Source organism: Lycium barbarum, chromosome 7 (genome assembly GCF_019175385.1).
Source record: "Lycium barbarum isolate Lr01 chromosome 7, ASM1917538v2, whole genome shotgun sequence".
NCBI classification, from domain to species: Eukaryota; Viridiplantae; Streptophyta; class Magnoliopsida; order Solanales; family Solanaceae; genus Lycium; species Lycium barbarum.
This window is the reverse complement of record NC_083343.1, coordinates 7,305,739-7,322,084: the sequence shown is the minus strand read 5'-3', so window position 1 is coordinate 7,322,084 and position 16,346 is coordinate 7,305,739. Positions and strand designations below refer to the sequence as shown.

The 16,346-nt window shown below is 33.6% G+C and overlaps 1 protein-coding gene across 1 annotated transcript; it reads left to right on the top strand.

Annotated features, from left to right (window-relative positions):
• The first annotated feature begins 1,791 nt into the window (after positions 1 to 1,791).
• Positions 1,792 to 9,010, top strand: LOC132603050 (DNA replication licensing factor MCM5). The gene is made up of 18 exons (XM_060315914.1): positions 1,792 to 2,169; positions 4,501 to 4,644; positions 4,747 to 4,926; positions 5,005 to 5,103; positions 5,214 to 5,350; positions 5,460 to 5,565; positions 5,961 to 6,095; positions 6,169 to 6,246; positions 6,418 to 6,522; positions 6,622 to 6,713; positions 6,797 to 6,929; positions 7,025 to 7,120; positions 7,374 to 7,465; positions 7,557 to 7,647; positions 7,782 to 7,891; positions 8,094 to 8,223; positions 8,324 to 8,425; positions 8,623 to 9,010. The coding sequence occupies exons 1-18, from the start codon at positions 1,876 to 1,878 to the stop codon at positions 8,704 to 8,706; spliced, it is 2,208 nt and encodes a 735-aa protein (XP_060171897.1). The 5' UTR covers positions 1,792 to 1,875; the 3' UTR covers positions 8,707 to 9,010.
• Positions 9,011 to 16,346: the final 7,336 nt, after the last annotated feature.

Sequence of the window (16,346 nt, the reverse complement as noted above, 5' to 3'; positions counted from 1 at the left end):
AACAATATTGAATATTCAACAGCTTAAATTTTCAAACATGCTAGAGGAAAAAATATTGAAAAGGAAAAAGAAAATGAATTCTTTCACATATTCCAAATAAATATAGCACTAATCCTTCTTCACAGGTCTTGCACGATCAAATTCAGCTATTTGTATAACATTTGTGCATCGCAGTATTCGGAGAACAATACTAATGCATTTGAATTTGTTGCCTTTGTAAGTGGCATCAATCACCATATACATCTTGATTGATTTCTCCGTTGCTGACTTTATTTTTCGGTGTACTTCGTCAAATGTTTTTATCATCAATAACTGTAGTATGAGCATATTTCATTAGTAAATGAAGTTCACAATTCACAAATACACGAATAATGCTTCAATATAACTAAAAAGTGGACAAAGATCGAATTCCACCTTCTCCAACGTACTCTATAACAAATTAAACTCTTGCCGCTTGATATCTTTATATTCCACAATCCTAGAGTCACATTTTTCGGTCTGCAAACTTAATATTAAGTTACATGTAGACAAACTTAATATAAAGACGACGAATGGAGATATTGGTTAGCACAAAAAAAAAACAAAGAACAAAAGTAAATTGGCAAATGAAACAAAAATGTAGAAATGGACATGGATTAACACAGAAGAGAAAGAATAAAACAAAATAAATTGGAAATGAATATGGAACTCTTACCAGAATTTTACTACATTGATGAGATAAATGTGATACGTTGTTGTCACGGGTTAGACTTAGAATCCACAAAAGGAAGTTCTAGCACCTGTACAATTGATTTAAAAATTTATGACTTGTTTTCTTTTCAGATGAACATAAGGTAAAGGAGAAAGTGAAAATGTTACATCTTATATTTTCTATTAAGATGGTTACTAACACAAAGTGAATCCAAATTTGGGACATCTAAAGACCTTACAAGGAGAAAGAAAATGAACCATCCACTTAAAAGTTATTTAAGAGCTATTAAAATATAATTAATGTTATAGAAACTTCCCAAAATGAAACGGGTATAATGGGATGCAATAACTGGGGGGAAAAAAGAAGGGAAAATATGTACTAATATAACAATAAATACTCATTTAATTTGGAGCACCCATTTACTAACACATAAATGACTTTTGAACTTTTTAATATAGCACATAAATAGGAAAAAATCAAAAAAAAGAAAAAAAAGATAAATGTCAATAGAGTCCGTAGAGAGGTGTCACTTAGTATTATCTATGCCTAATTTTTTATTATACATTGATTTGTGTGTAAACATCTTTTATATACTTTAATACAAGGTTGATACATTATGTATAAAAAAATTCCTCAAATATACTGTCGTATATTGGGCTACGTGATGTAAATATTTTCAAAATATATATATTGTATGAAAATATCCTTAAAAAAAGAAGTTTATATCACACCTAATTTCCCCATATATAATGTCGTATATTGGGCTACGTGATGTAAATATTTTCAAAATATGTATATTTTATGAAAATATCCTTAAAAAAAGAAAAAGTTTATATCACATCTAATTTCCCCAGATATCCTGTCATATATTGGGCTACGTGATGTAAATATTTTCAACATCTCTACATTTTTTTAAAATATCCTTAAAAAAAAAAAAAAAAAAAAAGTTTATATCACAGTCGTATCCCCATCTCTCCCCTCTCTCCATCCACACACGTGCTCCTCACGTGACCACATTTTCCCGCCAACTGATTTCCCGCCAAAAAAATCACCCACCCCTCCTTTCTTCTGTTAAACCCTCATAGCAAAGCCCACTAAGAGAGAACACAACACAACACAACACAACACAACACAACACACACAGATATCTCACAAATTCTAGAGAGAGAAAGCATACGGCCGAGATGTCGGGTTGGGACGAAGGAGCAGTGTACTACAGCGACCAAGCGCAGTTCCCTCACGGCGGCGGCGCTGCAGCCGAAGACGGAGGCGCGAGCCGCCACGTCATCCTCAGGAAATTCAAGGAGTTCATCCGTAACTTCCCTGATAAGTCTCAGGCGAACGTCTTTCCTTACAGAGAAGCGCTCCTGGAGAACCAAAATTACCTCATTATTAACTTATCCGATCTCCTTTCCTATGAGAGAGACCAAACCCTACCCGAACTCCTTCGTCAAAATCCCGCCGATTACCTTCCACTCGTAAGGAATAATTAATTGAGAGTTTATTTTTTTTTCCTTTTTGTTGAAAATGAATGATTATGAGCCTGTTTGGATAGGCTTAGAGCCCGTTTGGATTGGCTTATTAGTTGCTTATAAATTGTTTTCAGTTTTTTTGAGTGTTTGGTTGGCCAGCTTAAAGTCATTTTGTGTTTAAAATAAGCTCAAAAAAATAATTGAGTTCATTTGACTTAACTTATCTAAAGCAGCTTATAAGCTAAAAATAATAATTTAGATTACCCCAACTTATTTTTTTTAGCTTAGCATAAGCTCATCCAAACAGGCTCTTAAAAAAAGCAGCTTATAAGCTGAAAACAGTTTATAAGTAAAAAAAAAAAAAAATTAAGGTAGGCCAACTTTTTTTTTTTTGGCTTATAAGCTGTTTTAGATAAGCTAAGCCAAATAGATCTAATTATTTTTTTGTGCTTATTTTAAGCACAAAATGGCTTTAAGCTGGCCAGTCAAACACTCAAAAAAGCTGAAAACAGCTTATAAGTCAATTCAAACGGACTCTATGTTGGATTATGATTGTGTTGATAGTGGAAAATGTTATTGATTTATGACTTTTTATGTGTTTTTGTGGTTTGTGTAAATAGAGGCGAATCTAGAATTTCAAGAGATACAGTTCGCCTTAGTTTTTTTTTTTTTTTTAAAAGATGCAAAAGTGCATTTAGTAGGGTTCGATATTAAAGGTAGCACTTAGGTAGTGCTCCATTCTGTCTAGTTTGAGCATGTATTCATTTAGTTAATATTAGATATATTTTACGGATTATATGTGTTCACGTGACCCAATTTTTATACCTGGATTCGCCCCTGTGTAAATACTAGGTTTTTGCACTTGAAGTTTATTTGGAGAGTTTAATGGATTTAATTTGTCCTTTTTGTTGTAATTACGTTTGGATTTGTTGAAAATGACTGATTATGACTGTGAATTTGTGGGTTATGATTGTTGATTTATGACTATGAACTTGAGAGTTTAATGGAGTTAACTCGTCCTTTTGTTGTAATTACATTTGGATTTGTTGAAAATGAAGTTGTTAATCAAAAAGGAGGGTGCTGATAGATGACTGTTATTAATTTGTTCTTTTGTTGTAGTTGCATTTGGATTTTGTTGAAAATGAATGATTATGGCTTGTTGTTAATGGAAAAGGCTACTGATATATGACTGTGTTGTTAATTTGTCCTTTGGTTGTAGTTACATTTGGATTTGTTGAAAATGAATGATTATGTTTGATTATGACTGTGTTGATTTATGTCTGAATTTGTGGTTGATGAACTTGAGAGTTTAATGGACTTAATTTGTAATTATATTTGGATTTGTTGAAGTGAATGATTATGATTGTGTTGATACTGGAAAGCGTTACTGATTTCTCTGTGTTGTTAGCCATGTGTTGATGTGAATTTGTGGTTGATGAACTTGAAAGCTTAGTGGATTTTGTTTGTTCTTTTGTTGTAATTACATTGGATTTGTTGAAACTGAATGATTATGTTGGATTATGATTCTGTTGATTTGTGGCTGTGAATCGGTGATTAATGAACTTGAGAGTTTAATGGATTTAGTTTGTCCTTTTTTGTAATTACATGTGGATATGTTGAAATGAATGATTATGTGTTGATAATGGTAAAGTATAGTGATTGATGACTTTTTATGGTTTGTTTTTATTGTAGTTTATGTATATACAAGCTTTTTGCCCTTGAAGTTTATGGTCAGATTGATGTATGCTCAAGCATAATTTACTCCATGCTCAACAAATGGGTGCAGTTTTCACAAATTTGTCTTTTCAAAAATGTAAATGTATGCAGTATATGCATTTGTGGAATTTGCATATATTTGCATTTTTGAGTTATGAAATAGTTTTATTTTGGGATGGGGTTAGAACTGAAGGTAGTGGATGTGTCCTTATTACCTGCTGAAAAGCTACATCTACTGTTAAATAGAGGCATGGAATTGACATGATAATTTGCCCCTCTAGATATATATACATACTTTATTTGTTTCTAGTTATGTCCTCCTATAGGTACCTGCATTGTCGTCAATCATGCAACCAGTACTATTCATTTGTGATAGGTGAATGATTTGTGAAACTTTGGCACTTGTTCAGGAATTGTTCTAGATAAAAATTGACCTTTGCGATTTGTGGATAGTAATGTAGTTTATGTGACTGAACTGGAAAAGCCTTCTTGTAAAGTGAAAAGTATATTTAAGATCAGTGTATAATCGTCTTGAATTAATACTGTAATATCTTTGATGTCTAATAATTCAAGAACCAACTACTGAATGACACTTGGTTTTCTTGTGTCTGGGGTTTGTAGTTTGAAACTGCAGCAGCTGAGGTTCTTGCAAGTCTGAGATCGAGGGTAGCTGGTGAGAGTGGAGAAATGGAGGAGCCGGAGATTGGTGAAGTACAAATACTCTTGAGGTCAGAGCAGGATTCAATGTCAATGCGTTCCCTTGGGGTTAGTTTTCTGTTTGAACTTTGCCTTTTTCTTGATTTTCTTAGGTTTCTCTAATTGGTGTACTTATCCCCTTATTTGTACAATCCTAATTGTTTTGTTTAGGCACAATGTATTTCGAAGCTGGTCAAGGTATCTGGGATTGTTATTGCTGCATCAAGGACTAAAGCGAAGGCAACTTATGTGACCTTGCTATGTAAGAACTGCAAAAATGTGAAGATCGTCCCTTGCCGTCCAGGGCTTGGAGGAGCTGTTGTACCACGTTCTTGTGATCATGTTCCTCAGGTTAATGGGATAAAAATCGGTAACTCTTCATTTGAATTTTTAATTAGGATGACATTCTAATGGTAATAATTTTTGCAGGTGGGGGAGGATCCATGTCCTATTGATCCATGGGTAGTGGTTCCAGATAAAAGTAAGTATGTTGACCAGCAGACGCTCAAATTGCAGGAAAACCCTGAGGTGAGGGAAAAAGTTTTAGTTGCAGAAGAGATGCTTGACTGCTGTCAGCAATGGCTTTCTTTATGATCATATTCTCATCTCATTTGTGTTTTCTGTTGAGGTAATTATAGGACGTTCCTACTGGAGAGCTGCCAAGAAATATGCTTCTGTCTATAGATCGCCATCTTGTTCAAACTATAGTGCCTGGTACAAGGCTGACTATAATGGGGATCTACAGTATCTTCCAGGCTGCAAATTCATCGACATCGTAAGAGTCTAACAACTGATTAAAAAAAATTCAATTATGTAGTGTTGTCACTTCATTGTTATCAGATCTTTTTTTAACTTTGGGTTCTATGTTCTGAACTGGGATGCAGTCACAAAGGAGCTGTTGCTGTTAGGCAGCCTTATGTTAGAGTTGTTGGAATGGAAGAAACAAATGAGACCAATTCTCGAGGGCCCGCCAACTTCACGGTAGATGAGGTAATTTCTAAATTATGAATAGCACGTGTTGATTGAGAGCTTTAAACTACAGTTAGCTGCTTTCAATTGAGGTGACTTCGTATAGATGATTGTCTCCACCTATGAATCTCTTACAACTCACAGTAGAAAAACTCACACATAAGCATGAACATAGACTGGAAAAAGGCTGGGAAGATTAAGTAATGTTGGGGAAGACTTTACCTCTTTATAGCCAGATCAAGTACTGAAGGAATAAGCTTTACATTTAGAGGATATAACAGTTTGCTTAAAGTATGCTGATATGTGCCATTCTGTTTGGAGTCTTTACATCGCATTAGTTTTTCCATTCTGGTCTTGGTTTTAGTCTGTTTGGATATTCCCTTATGTATCAGTTCTTATGGCCTTCCTTTATGCAGAAAGAAGAATTTCTGAAATTTGCATCTGATAGTAATGCTTATGAAAAGATATGCTCAAAGATTGCTCCCTCAATATTTGGTCATGTTGATGTCAAGAAAGCTGTAGCATGCCTTTTATTCGGAGGGTCAAGGAAGGTATGTCAGTTTTCCTTCAATGTCAATTGTTCTTTGTTTATTTATTGGTTAATTTCGAACTCTGTTTTTGCAGTTCTTGCCCGATGGTGTAAGGTTAAGAGGTGACATCAACGTATTGCTCTTGGGGGATCCCTCAACTGCTAAATCACAGGTCATTTTTACTCAATGATTAAACGGTGGCAGTTTGTTATTAATATGAAATTTCATTTTCATGAGAGCCATTTAATTTGGCATTTGGTTTGCAAGTTTTTGTTTTGTTACTTATTCTTGTTTCTATTTCCAATGCAAATGAGGGTCTGAATTGTTTTATTTTTCCATTTAGTTCCTAAAATTTGTGGAAAAGACGGCCCCAGTAGCTGTATACACTTCTGGCAAAGGATCTTCAGCTGCTGGTCTCACAGCTTCTGTCATTAGGGATAATAGCTCCGTAAGTCTCTATTTGTGCCCTAGTCTAGAAGACGTTTCAGATAAATGTTCCATTTTCAATGTATTCTGAAATGATGAGTTTCTTTATAAAACAATTCAGCGTGAGTTTTACCTAGAAGGAGGAGCCATGGTCTTGGCAGATGGAGGAGTTGTCTGTATTGATGAGTTCGACAAAATGAGGGCAGAAGATAGGTAGATTATAGTTAGAACTTCATTCCTTTTTCTACTCTTTTGTCTCATGAGAGTTTCTAAAGAGCTTCTTACTGGTTATCTAGAGTTGCTATTCATGAAGCGATGGAGCAGCAAACAATTTCCATTGCTAAGGCTGGAATAACAACAGTCCTTAATTCAAGAACCTCCGTGCTTGCAGCGGCTAATCCTCCATCTGGACGCTATGATGATCTCAAGGTCTGTATAATTCTTTCAATTGTTTTAATGTTTTTACACTTGATGCAGCTTATATTGGCAATAGAGCAGGAGCTGAAGTGTTGTTTGCATTGCAGACTGCACAAGATAACATTGACTTGCAGACAACAATTCTTTCAAGATTTGATTTGATTTTCATTGTGAAAGACATCAGGATGTACAGTCAGGATAAGGTAAGACAATCTCTCAATTCTCAATTCTGTGGGTGAAATGAATATTTGTGCAGCACGGACTTCATTTTGATCAAGAATGAGGTGTCTAGGTAGTGTACTTAGGGTGTTGGGCATGAAATCACATATCAATGGGTAGTTAATTTTGAAAATATTTCATTGACACAATTTGAAGCAGGCTTTGCTAGGTCGCTTATTTAGTGTAAAAAATGCAAGAACTTGTATTTCCAGTTACTGAATGTTTCTTGCACTACAGAGTATTGCTAGCCATATTATCAAGGTCCATGCATCCGCTGAAGCATCTAGGGATGACACTAGAACTTCTAAGGAGTATAATTGGCTGAAAAGGTTGGTTCTTAATATGGCTTAACGTTATGCACTTCACTATTGTTGTAATTTTCAAGGTCTCAATGTTGAAGCAAATGAGTTCCTGTTGCAGATATATACAATATTGTAAGACCAACTGTCATCCGCGACTATCAGATTCTGCAGCTTCAATGTTACAAGAAAGTTATGTCAAAATTAGGCAGGTAATTATATCAACAGGCTCTCTACGGGAATTGTCCAGAATTAGATTCCCAACAACATTTCAGTACAAACCCTTCTTGATTGTAAATATGCTGTATCTATCACTGATATTTGCTTCTTCTCCTATCTGCTGCAGGATATGAGGCGGCAGTCGAATGAAACTGGGGAAGCAGCAGTAATACCAATTACTGTGCGGCAGCTAGAGGCCATAGTGAGGTTGAGTGAAGCTCTTGCAAGAATGAGACTGTAAGTAACAAACGATTATAACTTGCTTCTTTGTGATCAAATGCCTCAAAGATTGAATCATCCTGCTATTAGCTATGCCATTTAAGCTGTTTAGGAGAATTCCCTTTTTCCATGTGTTTCATTTCACTGTTATCCTTATCCTTTTAGCTTTGTTTATACAAACAGTTTTTAATCAATAATCTTCCTCATATCATGACTTTAGCTCCCAAGTCGCAAATGAGGATCATGTCTTGGAAGCAATTAGGCTCTTCAACAATTCCACAATGGATGCAGCACGATCTGGAATCAATCAACACATAAACCTTACTCCTGAGATGGCAAATGAGATAAAGGTTTGACTCTTGTGCAACAAATACTCATAAATGTTCCAGCTATACGTCCTTCCAGTCACAGTTTTGATAAAGTTAATTTTTTTTTTTTATGGATGAATAGCAAGCCGAAGCTCAAATTAAGAGAAGAATGGGTATTGGTAGTCATATATCAGAGAGACGGCTAATTGATGACCTGACTAGGATGGGCTTGAATGAATCAATTGTAAGAGTCCTTTCACTGGTTCACATATATGCCTTTTGTCATAAATCATAATATATTCCCACCTATTTTCTCCATTTATTTGATTTTTGGTGCCTTTCTGATACTCTTTTTTGGTAGGAAACTGGTAGAAGCCTAGAGTTATATGTAACAATACTCTTAGACTTCCTTGTGTTGATGCAAGTGCTGAATATTCTCAGGTAAGGAGAGCACTGATAATTATGCATCAAAGGGATGAAGTGGAGTACAAACGAGAACGGAGAGTTATAGTCCGAAAAGCCTAATGATTGTACTACTTTGTAGCCTTATAAGCAAACTTTGAGCAGGTTAATGTCACTAAGACACTATCCACAGTCATGTAATTTGATGATCTGAATACCGTCAGCAAATCAAGCAGAAGTATTTAAATTTCAATTTCGGAGTAAGTGTTGTGATATTGCCTCTCAACACCTCTTTACCTTAGTCTGTTCTGATTATTGAACTGTAGTGTCCAAGGGTAGGAATGCACATCCACTTGTATCAAATGGTTTGAATTATTTTGAACAATCTAATATACTTTATCTGTGTGACGGCACCAGAATACTGATATATTCTACACTTCTTCTGTAATTCCAACAGGTTTTAGAATTGGATATATCTGTAATTGCGTTTTAAAGTGAGCTCTAACTTATGCGGTAAATATTCAGCACTAAATTTGCTCTCTTTGTGACCCCTTATCATTATTTTAGTATCATGGCGCCAACAGTTCATAATGTGAAAAAATGAGAACCATGGTTATATTTCATTTATTGTTTGAACATGTAGTAACTTGATGCGGACTCTTGCGTGGGTACGGAAGATTCATAAAACACTGATCAACATTATCATTTCATATCCAAAGAGATCTTTCCAGACAAAAATGGAATGGAAAAATTAATTTATTCATTGTCAATCATGAGTTCTTAATTGAAACGGTAAAGAATGACTTCTTACACTCACATATTTTTTAAAGTTATATAGGTTCATGTAAATTGAGGCGGATGGAGTATTAATTATTTTTCAAATTTATCCTTGTTTGACAAATGATCTAAACAAACCTTTTTAAAAAATTTATTAATTACTAATTACATTGAGGAGAGATAGATTATAATATAGTCAAATAACTTTTTAAATTAACAACATTAACTATTAATCTCTTTAATGTGTATGTTATATACTCTTAAAAATCACTAATTACCAGTTGAGAGTTTTGATGTTTTGTGGACATGGAAATGAAAGTTTTTTGTTTTGATGTTTCGTGGTATTATTAGTGTTAACAAATATGGTAGAGATTTAGGAGTGCTGGTGTTTCTCTGTCTTATCGTTTTGTTGCGCTGCTCTCCATGTTTTGGCAAAGTATCACGAATGCTATCTTAGGGGACTACAGATCTTTTTTTTTGCGCTGATTGTCCTTCTTTTGCGTGATCTTTAAATTTTGTCTCCTATATTTGTAGTCTTTAAGTTTTGCCCTTCACTTGAAAAGGTGGTGAATACCTAAGGTTCTGGGTTCGAACCACCCCCGCTCAAACATAAAATAAAAAAATAATTTTGCAAGGCAAGGATGGAGGGCGTGTAGGCCGGATTAGGTATACACTCCTTAAGGAAAAACTAAAGTTATGCCGGATCCGGCATAACTAAACGTCTACTCATAAGGCAGAACTTTACTTAAGGCATAGTTTAGTTATGCCTTATGGGGCATAACCAAAAGTATGTCCATAAGGCAGAACTTTTCCTTAAGACATAAACTTTGCTTTATAAGACAAACTTTTAGTTATGCTTTCAGTAAAAGTTCCACCTTATGGGGCATACTTTTAGTTATGTTTTATGGGGCGCACTTTTAGTTAAAGCATAACTAAAAGTATACCCCATAAGGCGGAACTTTTCCTTAAGACGTAATAAAAAGTTTGCCTTGAAAAGTAGAAAAAGAGATAAGGGTCAAAAACACACCTCGACTATCACTTTTTTTTTTTAGTTTCATACCTGAACTATCAGAAGGTTGAGAAAACTACTTAAACTATCACTATCTAGTTTGCAAAACACATCTGAACTAAATGGATGAACTTACTCTTCAAAAGGTAAGTGAAGCTGAAATTTTCTCAAAAATATTATCTACATGGCATAAGTAATGCTATGGTGGCACCTATATAAAAAATTAAAAATAATTGTTTTTATAAAAAAAAACTATATATATATATATATTTTTTAAAACTGCATTATTTAAAAAAAAAATCAAAATTTTAAAAAAAATCTGGATTTTAAAAAAAATGGAAAAAAATAATTTTTGTAAAAAAAATATCAAAAAATTTAGAAAATCAGAACAAAAAAAGATTTAAAAAATGGACAAGTTGATTTTTTTGAAAAAAAAAATGTGAACTAAATAATTAGTTTTCTTATTTTAAAAAAAAAAAGATAACTTTTCCATTTTTTCTATTTTCTATAATTTTTGATATTTTACAAATATTATTTTTCAGTTTGTTTTTTAAAACAATTTTTTTTTTAAATTTCCATGCAGGTGCCATTGTGACATTATTTATCCACGTGGACAACACTTGGCAACATTTTTATATAAAATGGAGAGTATAGTCGCATGCCATTCAATTTTTTGCGCGGATTGTCCTTCTTTTGGGGTGGCCTTTAAATTTTGCCCCTAATATTTATGGTCTTTAAATTTTACCCCCCATATTGCTGGTTTTTAATTTTTGCCCTTCACATTGCAATTCTAAGCTTCGAGCAGAAATCATCAGGTACTGGGTTCGAACCCCCCGCTCAAGCATAAATTAAAAAAAATCGCAAGGCAAGGTTTGAGTCGCGTGTATGCTGGACTCGACATACACTTATTAAGGAATAACCAAAGTTATGTCAGACCCAATATACTCATGCCTTATGGGTAGACTTGCCATAAGTATGCCGGGTCCGGCATAACTTTTGTTATTCCTTAACAACTGTATGCCGAGTCCGGCATACTTATGAGCAGACTTTTAGTTAAGACTCTTTTCCTAGTTATACCTCATGTGACAGACTTTTAGTTAAGACATAACTAAAAGCATGCCACATAAGGCATAACTTTTTCTTAAGAAAATGTTCCGCTTTATTTGGCATACTTTTAGTTATGTCTTATGGAGCACACTTTTAGTTAAGGCATAACTAAAAGTTTACCTTGAAAAGTAACAAAAAATATATGTCTCAAAGCAAAGTCTGCCCCCATCGGCATGGTTAAACATAACTAAAATTCTACCGGTAGGGGCATAGCGAAATTCAAACTCTACCTTACGATTCTTTAAAAAAATTTTGACTGAGTGGGGGTTCGAACCTGGGATCCATGGATTTTAACCGAAGGGTAAAATTTAAAGATTACAAATATGAGGGGTAAAATTTAAAGACCACTCCAAAAGAAGGGCAATTCTGTAAACTGCCCTAGAAAATTTTCATAGTTTGAAAGAGTGAAAAACGTGGGAAGCCCGGAAGAAAGTTTAAAAATTCACTAGAACAGTAACGGGCTTGAAGGAGTACAGAAGAGATAGAAAGTTTAGTTCTTTGAATTTGAGTAATAAAATGTAAAATGGGCAATTTGCTCCATTGTCCTTTGTTGGGGGTGGTCTTTAGTTTTTGGCCGTCAAGTTGCTCGTCTTTAATTTTTATCCTTCATTTAAAATATCTTGAGGTTCTGGGTTCAAATTCCGGCTTAGTCATAAAAATAAAAAATATTTGCAAGGCGAGGCTTTGTAAAAGTTCTGCCTTATGCGACAGACTTTGACTTAAGGCATAACTAAAAGTCTGCTACATATGGTAGAACTTTTTCTTAAGGCATATCTAAAAGTTTGTCTCATAAGGCAAAGTTCTGCCCTCTCCGACAGACTTTTAGTTATGCTTTAAAACAAAGTCTACCTTATAAAGCAAAGTTTTGCCTTCTCTGGCAGACTTTTAGTTATGTCAAGGCAAAATCTGCCGCATAAGACATAACTTTTTGCAAAGTCTTGCTTTGCGATTTTTTTTTTTTTAACTGAGGGGAGGTTTGAACCCAGAATCTTAGGGTAGTTTCGATCACTTTTTCAAGCGAAGGGCAAAATTTAAAGACCGGTAAATTGAGGGGAAAAAAATTAAGACCACCCTAAAAGAAGGACAATCCGCGCAAAAATGTAAAATTAGATTATTAGGCTATGATGTCGGCGTATCTAGTGGCGGTACACGTGTTGGCTAATATATAGTACACGTGTCTAATGAAAAGCCATGAGGAGTGATACCAAATTTATAGGATTATCCTTGGAAAAACTAGAATTTCCATAAGCCCTTGTCCGTACCTCCAAACTCTCATTTCTATAATACTAAACTAGACGGTCTATACCCGTGCCGTGTACGGGGTCAACACTTTAGATTATAGTGTATTTATGTGTATGTAGTTGTCTTTGAATAGTGAATATATAGTTTGTGCTCCGTATCTAAAACTTTATTATATTAATGTTTGCTACGAATACAAAATCGGAAAATTTATTAATATTTTTTTAAAGAGAAGGCTTATTTAAAAGGAAACTATTTTCCTCTCTTTGAGATAAAACAATAGCAATATTTAAGCATCAGTTGATACTTTCAATTTTAATTCAATTAATTTAAAGGTGTAAAATACTTATTATTTTTTTATCAAATTTTGATTTGGATAATTATAATTCAAATTATTAAATTAATTTTACATGTTTAAAACGAAACAAAGTAGAAATTGATTTTCTATTTAAACGAAGAAATACTATTTTTTAATTTCTGATAAATATTCTCTATTTAGCTCATTTTACTTGTCATGTTGTCTTTTGTATGGTTTTTTAAGAAAACGTCGATTAGAATTATAATTTGACTAATTTACCTTATTCATTATTTGATCTCCATGATATATTTTTTTTACGACATTAATCTCTTTTCACATTTATTAGAGTAAGAATAAAAATAAAAAAGTAATTAAATTCTATCTTATTTTAAAATATAGATATTTTAAGTATATTTATTTAGTAAACATAACAAATAAATTACATGGCAGAATAACAAATACAACAATTTAGTATCTAGATTAGATCTCAGGATAATATAAAAAAAGAAAGAAAATTGTATGGTTTGACTACTTAATCTTTGGAAGAAAAGCAATTTCATTTGTTCCCACTAATGGATTGATACGCACATGGCAATGAATCCATCATTATTGACTTAATGAGATACTTTGGAAATTACATGAATATTGTTTGATTTTTTAATATGGAGTGCACTTTTTTTTTTACATTATTAATTTGCACTATTTTTATGCATATATATATATATATATATATATATATATACACACTATGTTCAAAACACGATTAATATAACATTGTAGTTTGTACTCCGTATCTAAAACTTTATTATATTAGTGTTTACTACGAATACAAAGTCTGCACTTTTTTTTTTACATTATTTTTTTTTTAATATGGGGTTCACTTTTTTTTTTAATTTTTTTATATTGCTTGATTTTGTTAATATGGATCCACTTTTTTTACCGTGAGTTTAGAAATGGTGGGTTCCACTTTTTATTTTTTTATATTGCTTGATGTTGTTTAGTATGGGGTCCACGGCTTTATGGGGTGCACTTTTTTTTTTTGGGGACATTATTAGTTTGTACTATTTTTATGCATATAATATATATACATATACTATGTTTAAAACACGATTAATATAACATTATAATTTGTACTCCGTATCAAAACTTTATTATATTAGTGTTTGCTACGAATACAAAGTCTGCACTTTTTTTTTAACATTATATTTTTTTTAATATGAGGTTCACTTTTTTTTTTGATATTGCTTGATTTTGATAACATGGGGTCCAATTTTTTTTTCCCGTGAGTTTGGAGATGTGAGTTCCACTTTTTTTTTTTTATGGCTCGGTGTTATTTAGTATGGGGCCCACCCCTCTTTTTTTTTTTAAGGGACAACGGACGACGAAGCATGGATCTAAACTCATGCTTTATATAGTTTCTTCTTTTTATTTTTTATATTGCTTGGTGTTGTTTAGTATGAGGCCCACCCTTTTGGACATTATTAGTTTGCACTTTTTTTATGCATATAATATATATACATATATGTATGTATATATATATATATATATATATATATATATATATATATATATATATATGTCACGCCCCGAACCATGGCCTGGACGTAACACGGCACTCGGTGCCTGACTGCATGTGACCGAGCGAACCACATGGCTTGCTGAACTATCATGAGGCATACATGAGCGGAAATATAACGTGAATGCATGATGAGCCTTTATAAAACGTAATAAGTCATAATACTTAATAAAAACACTTGTTTAAACATGAGTGCGGAAATAACATGAATGAGCCAAAAATGGCTATACGACTCCGAATGTCTGACATAACATAACTGACTTGTCTAGTCTATGAAACCTCTATCATGATCCGACTGGAAAACATACTTACTGGGACAAGGCCCCCAGCATACCTTAGATGCATAATTAATCATAAAACAAAAGTTGACTAAACCCCGAATGAGATGGGGCTCACCAATAAGCTGATACGAATGTTGTCCTACTGAGCAGATATGTCGTCCTGTGTATCAGTACCTGCATCGTGAAATGCAGGCCCCCGGGCAATAAAAAGGGGACGTCAGCACATTGAATGTACTGGTATGTAAAACAACTGAAAGAAATAGCATGGGACATGGAATAACATGATAAGAACTGAAACTGAAAACCTGGACATGGACATGAGTGCATACATATACATATAAAACATGGTAAAAATATCATAAGTAGGGAGAGCAATAACTTATAACCGATCCATGGTCTGGTGCTTGCGTCCCGCCAGCAGAACACTCAGTCCTTGCCAGGGAACATGAGATTTAATAAAGTATGAAAGGATCCAGTCATTATGAGAGATCGTCCGGGACATGGGTGGAGCGATCCTCATCCTACGGTGGCTACGTAGTTTCAGGCTATCTGAAGCCCTCCTCGGTAATTAATGCAACTCCCAAACATGAACATGTAAAATAGTGGCACTTGCTGCCCATGGTTATCATGAATCGTAACTTGCTTGTACATGGTATTCATGATCATAACTTGCTTGTACATGGTTTTCATGAATCATAACTTGCTTGTACATGATTTTCATAAATCATAACTTGCTTGTACATGGTTTTCATAAATCATAACTTGCTTGTACATGGTTTTCATAAATCATAACTTGTAAATATAGTTTCATAAGATAACTTGTCATAGTCTTGCAAAACATGTTTTTGATGCATGAGTAATAACAATAGTTCATAATCATATATATATATATATATATACTTGACTTGAAAACATGCTTGTAACTTGCTGGATGAAATCATAAAGTTTCATATAAACATAATGAGAACACATGAGGAAGAATTCATGATTCATGGATTTAGCTAGGATTCCTAATAACCGTAATGGAAGATTAGGAATACAACAACGAATATAGATACAAAATTCATGTACATAAATACTTAAATACGGGCTACTAATATGTTGGATTTAGTGCCCTAAGATTTGAACTTCATGGATATCAAGGAAACGAAGCATGGGGAAGAACATAGAGATTCCCTCATGTGGATGGAAGTTCTACATACCTTAGTTGTTCCAAAACTTGAATTAAAGACTTGGATTTTGAAGAAGATTTCCTAAATCTTGATTCTTGAATCTTGAGATGGGTTTTCTTGAAAACCCTAGATTAGGAATGATTATTTCTTGTTTAGATTACAAGGATATATGTTAGAATTGAGTTGGAATAATTGGAATGGACTTACCTTGGTGTTCTTGATGTTGGAGGAGAGTAGGAGGTCGTTCTAGGGTTTGAGGGAGTGAAAAATAATGAGTTGAACTGATATGGACGAATATATAGTG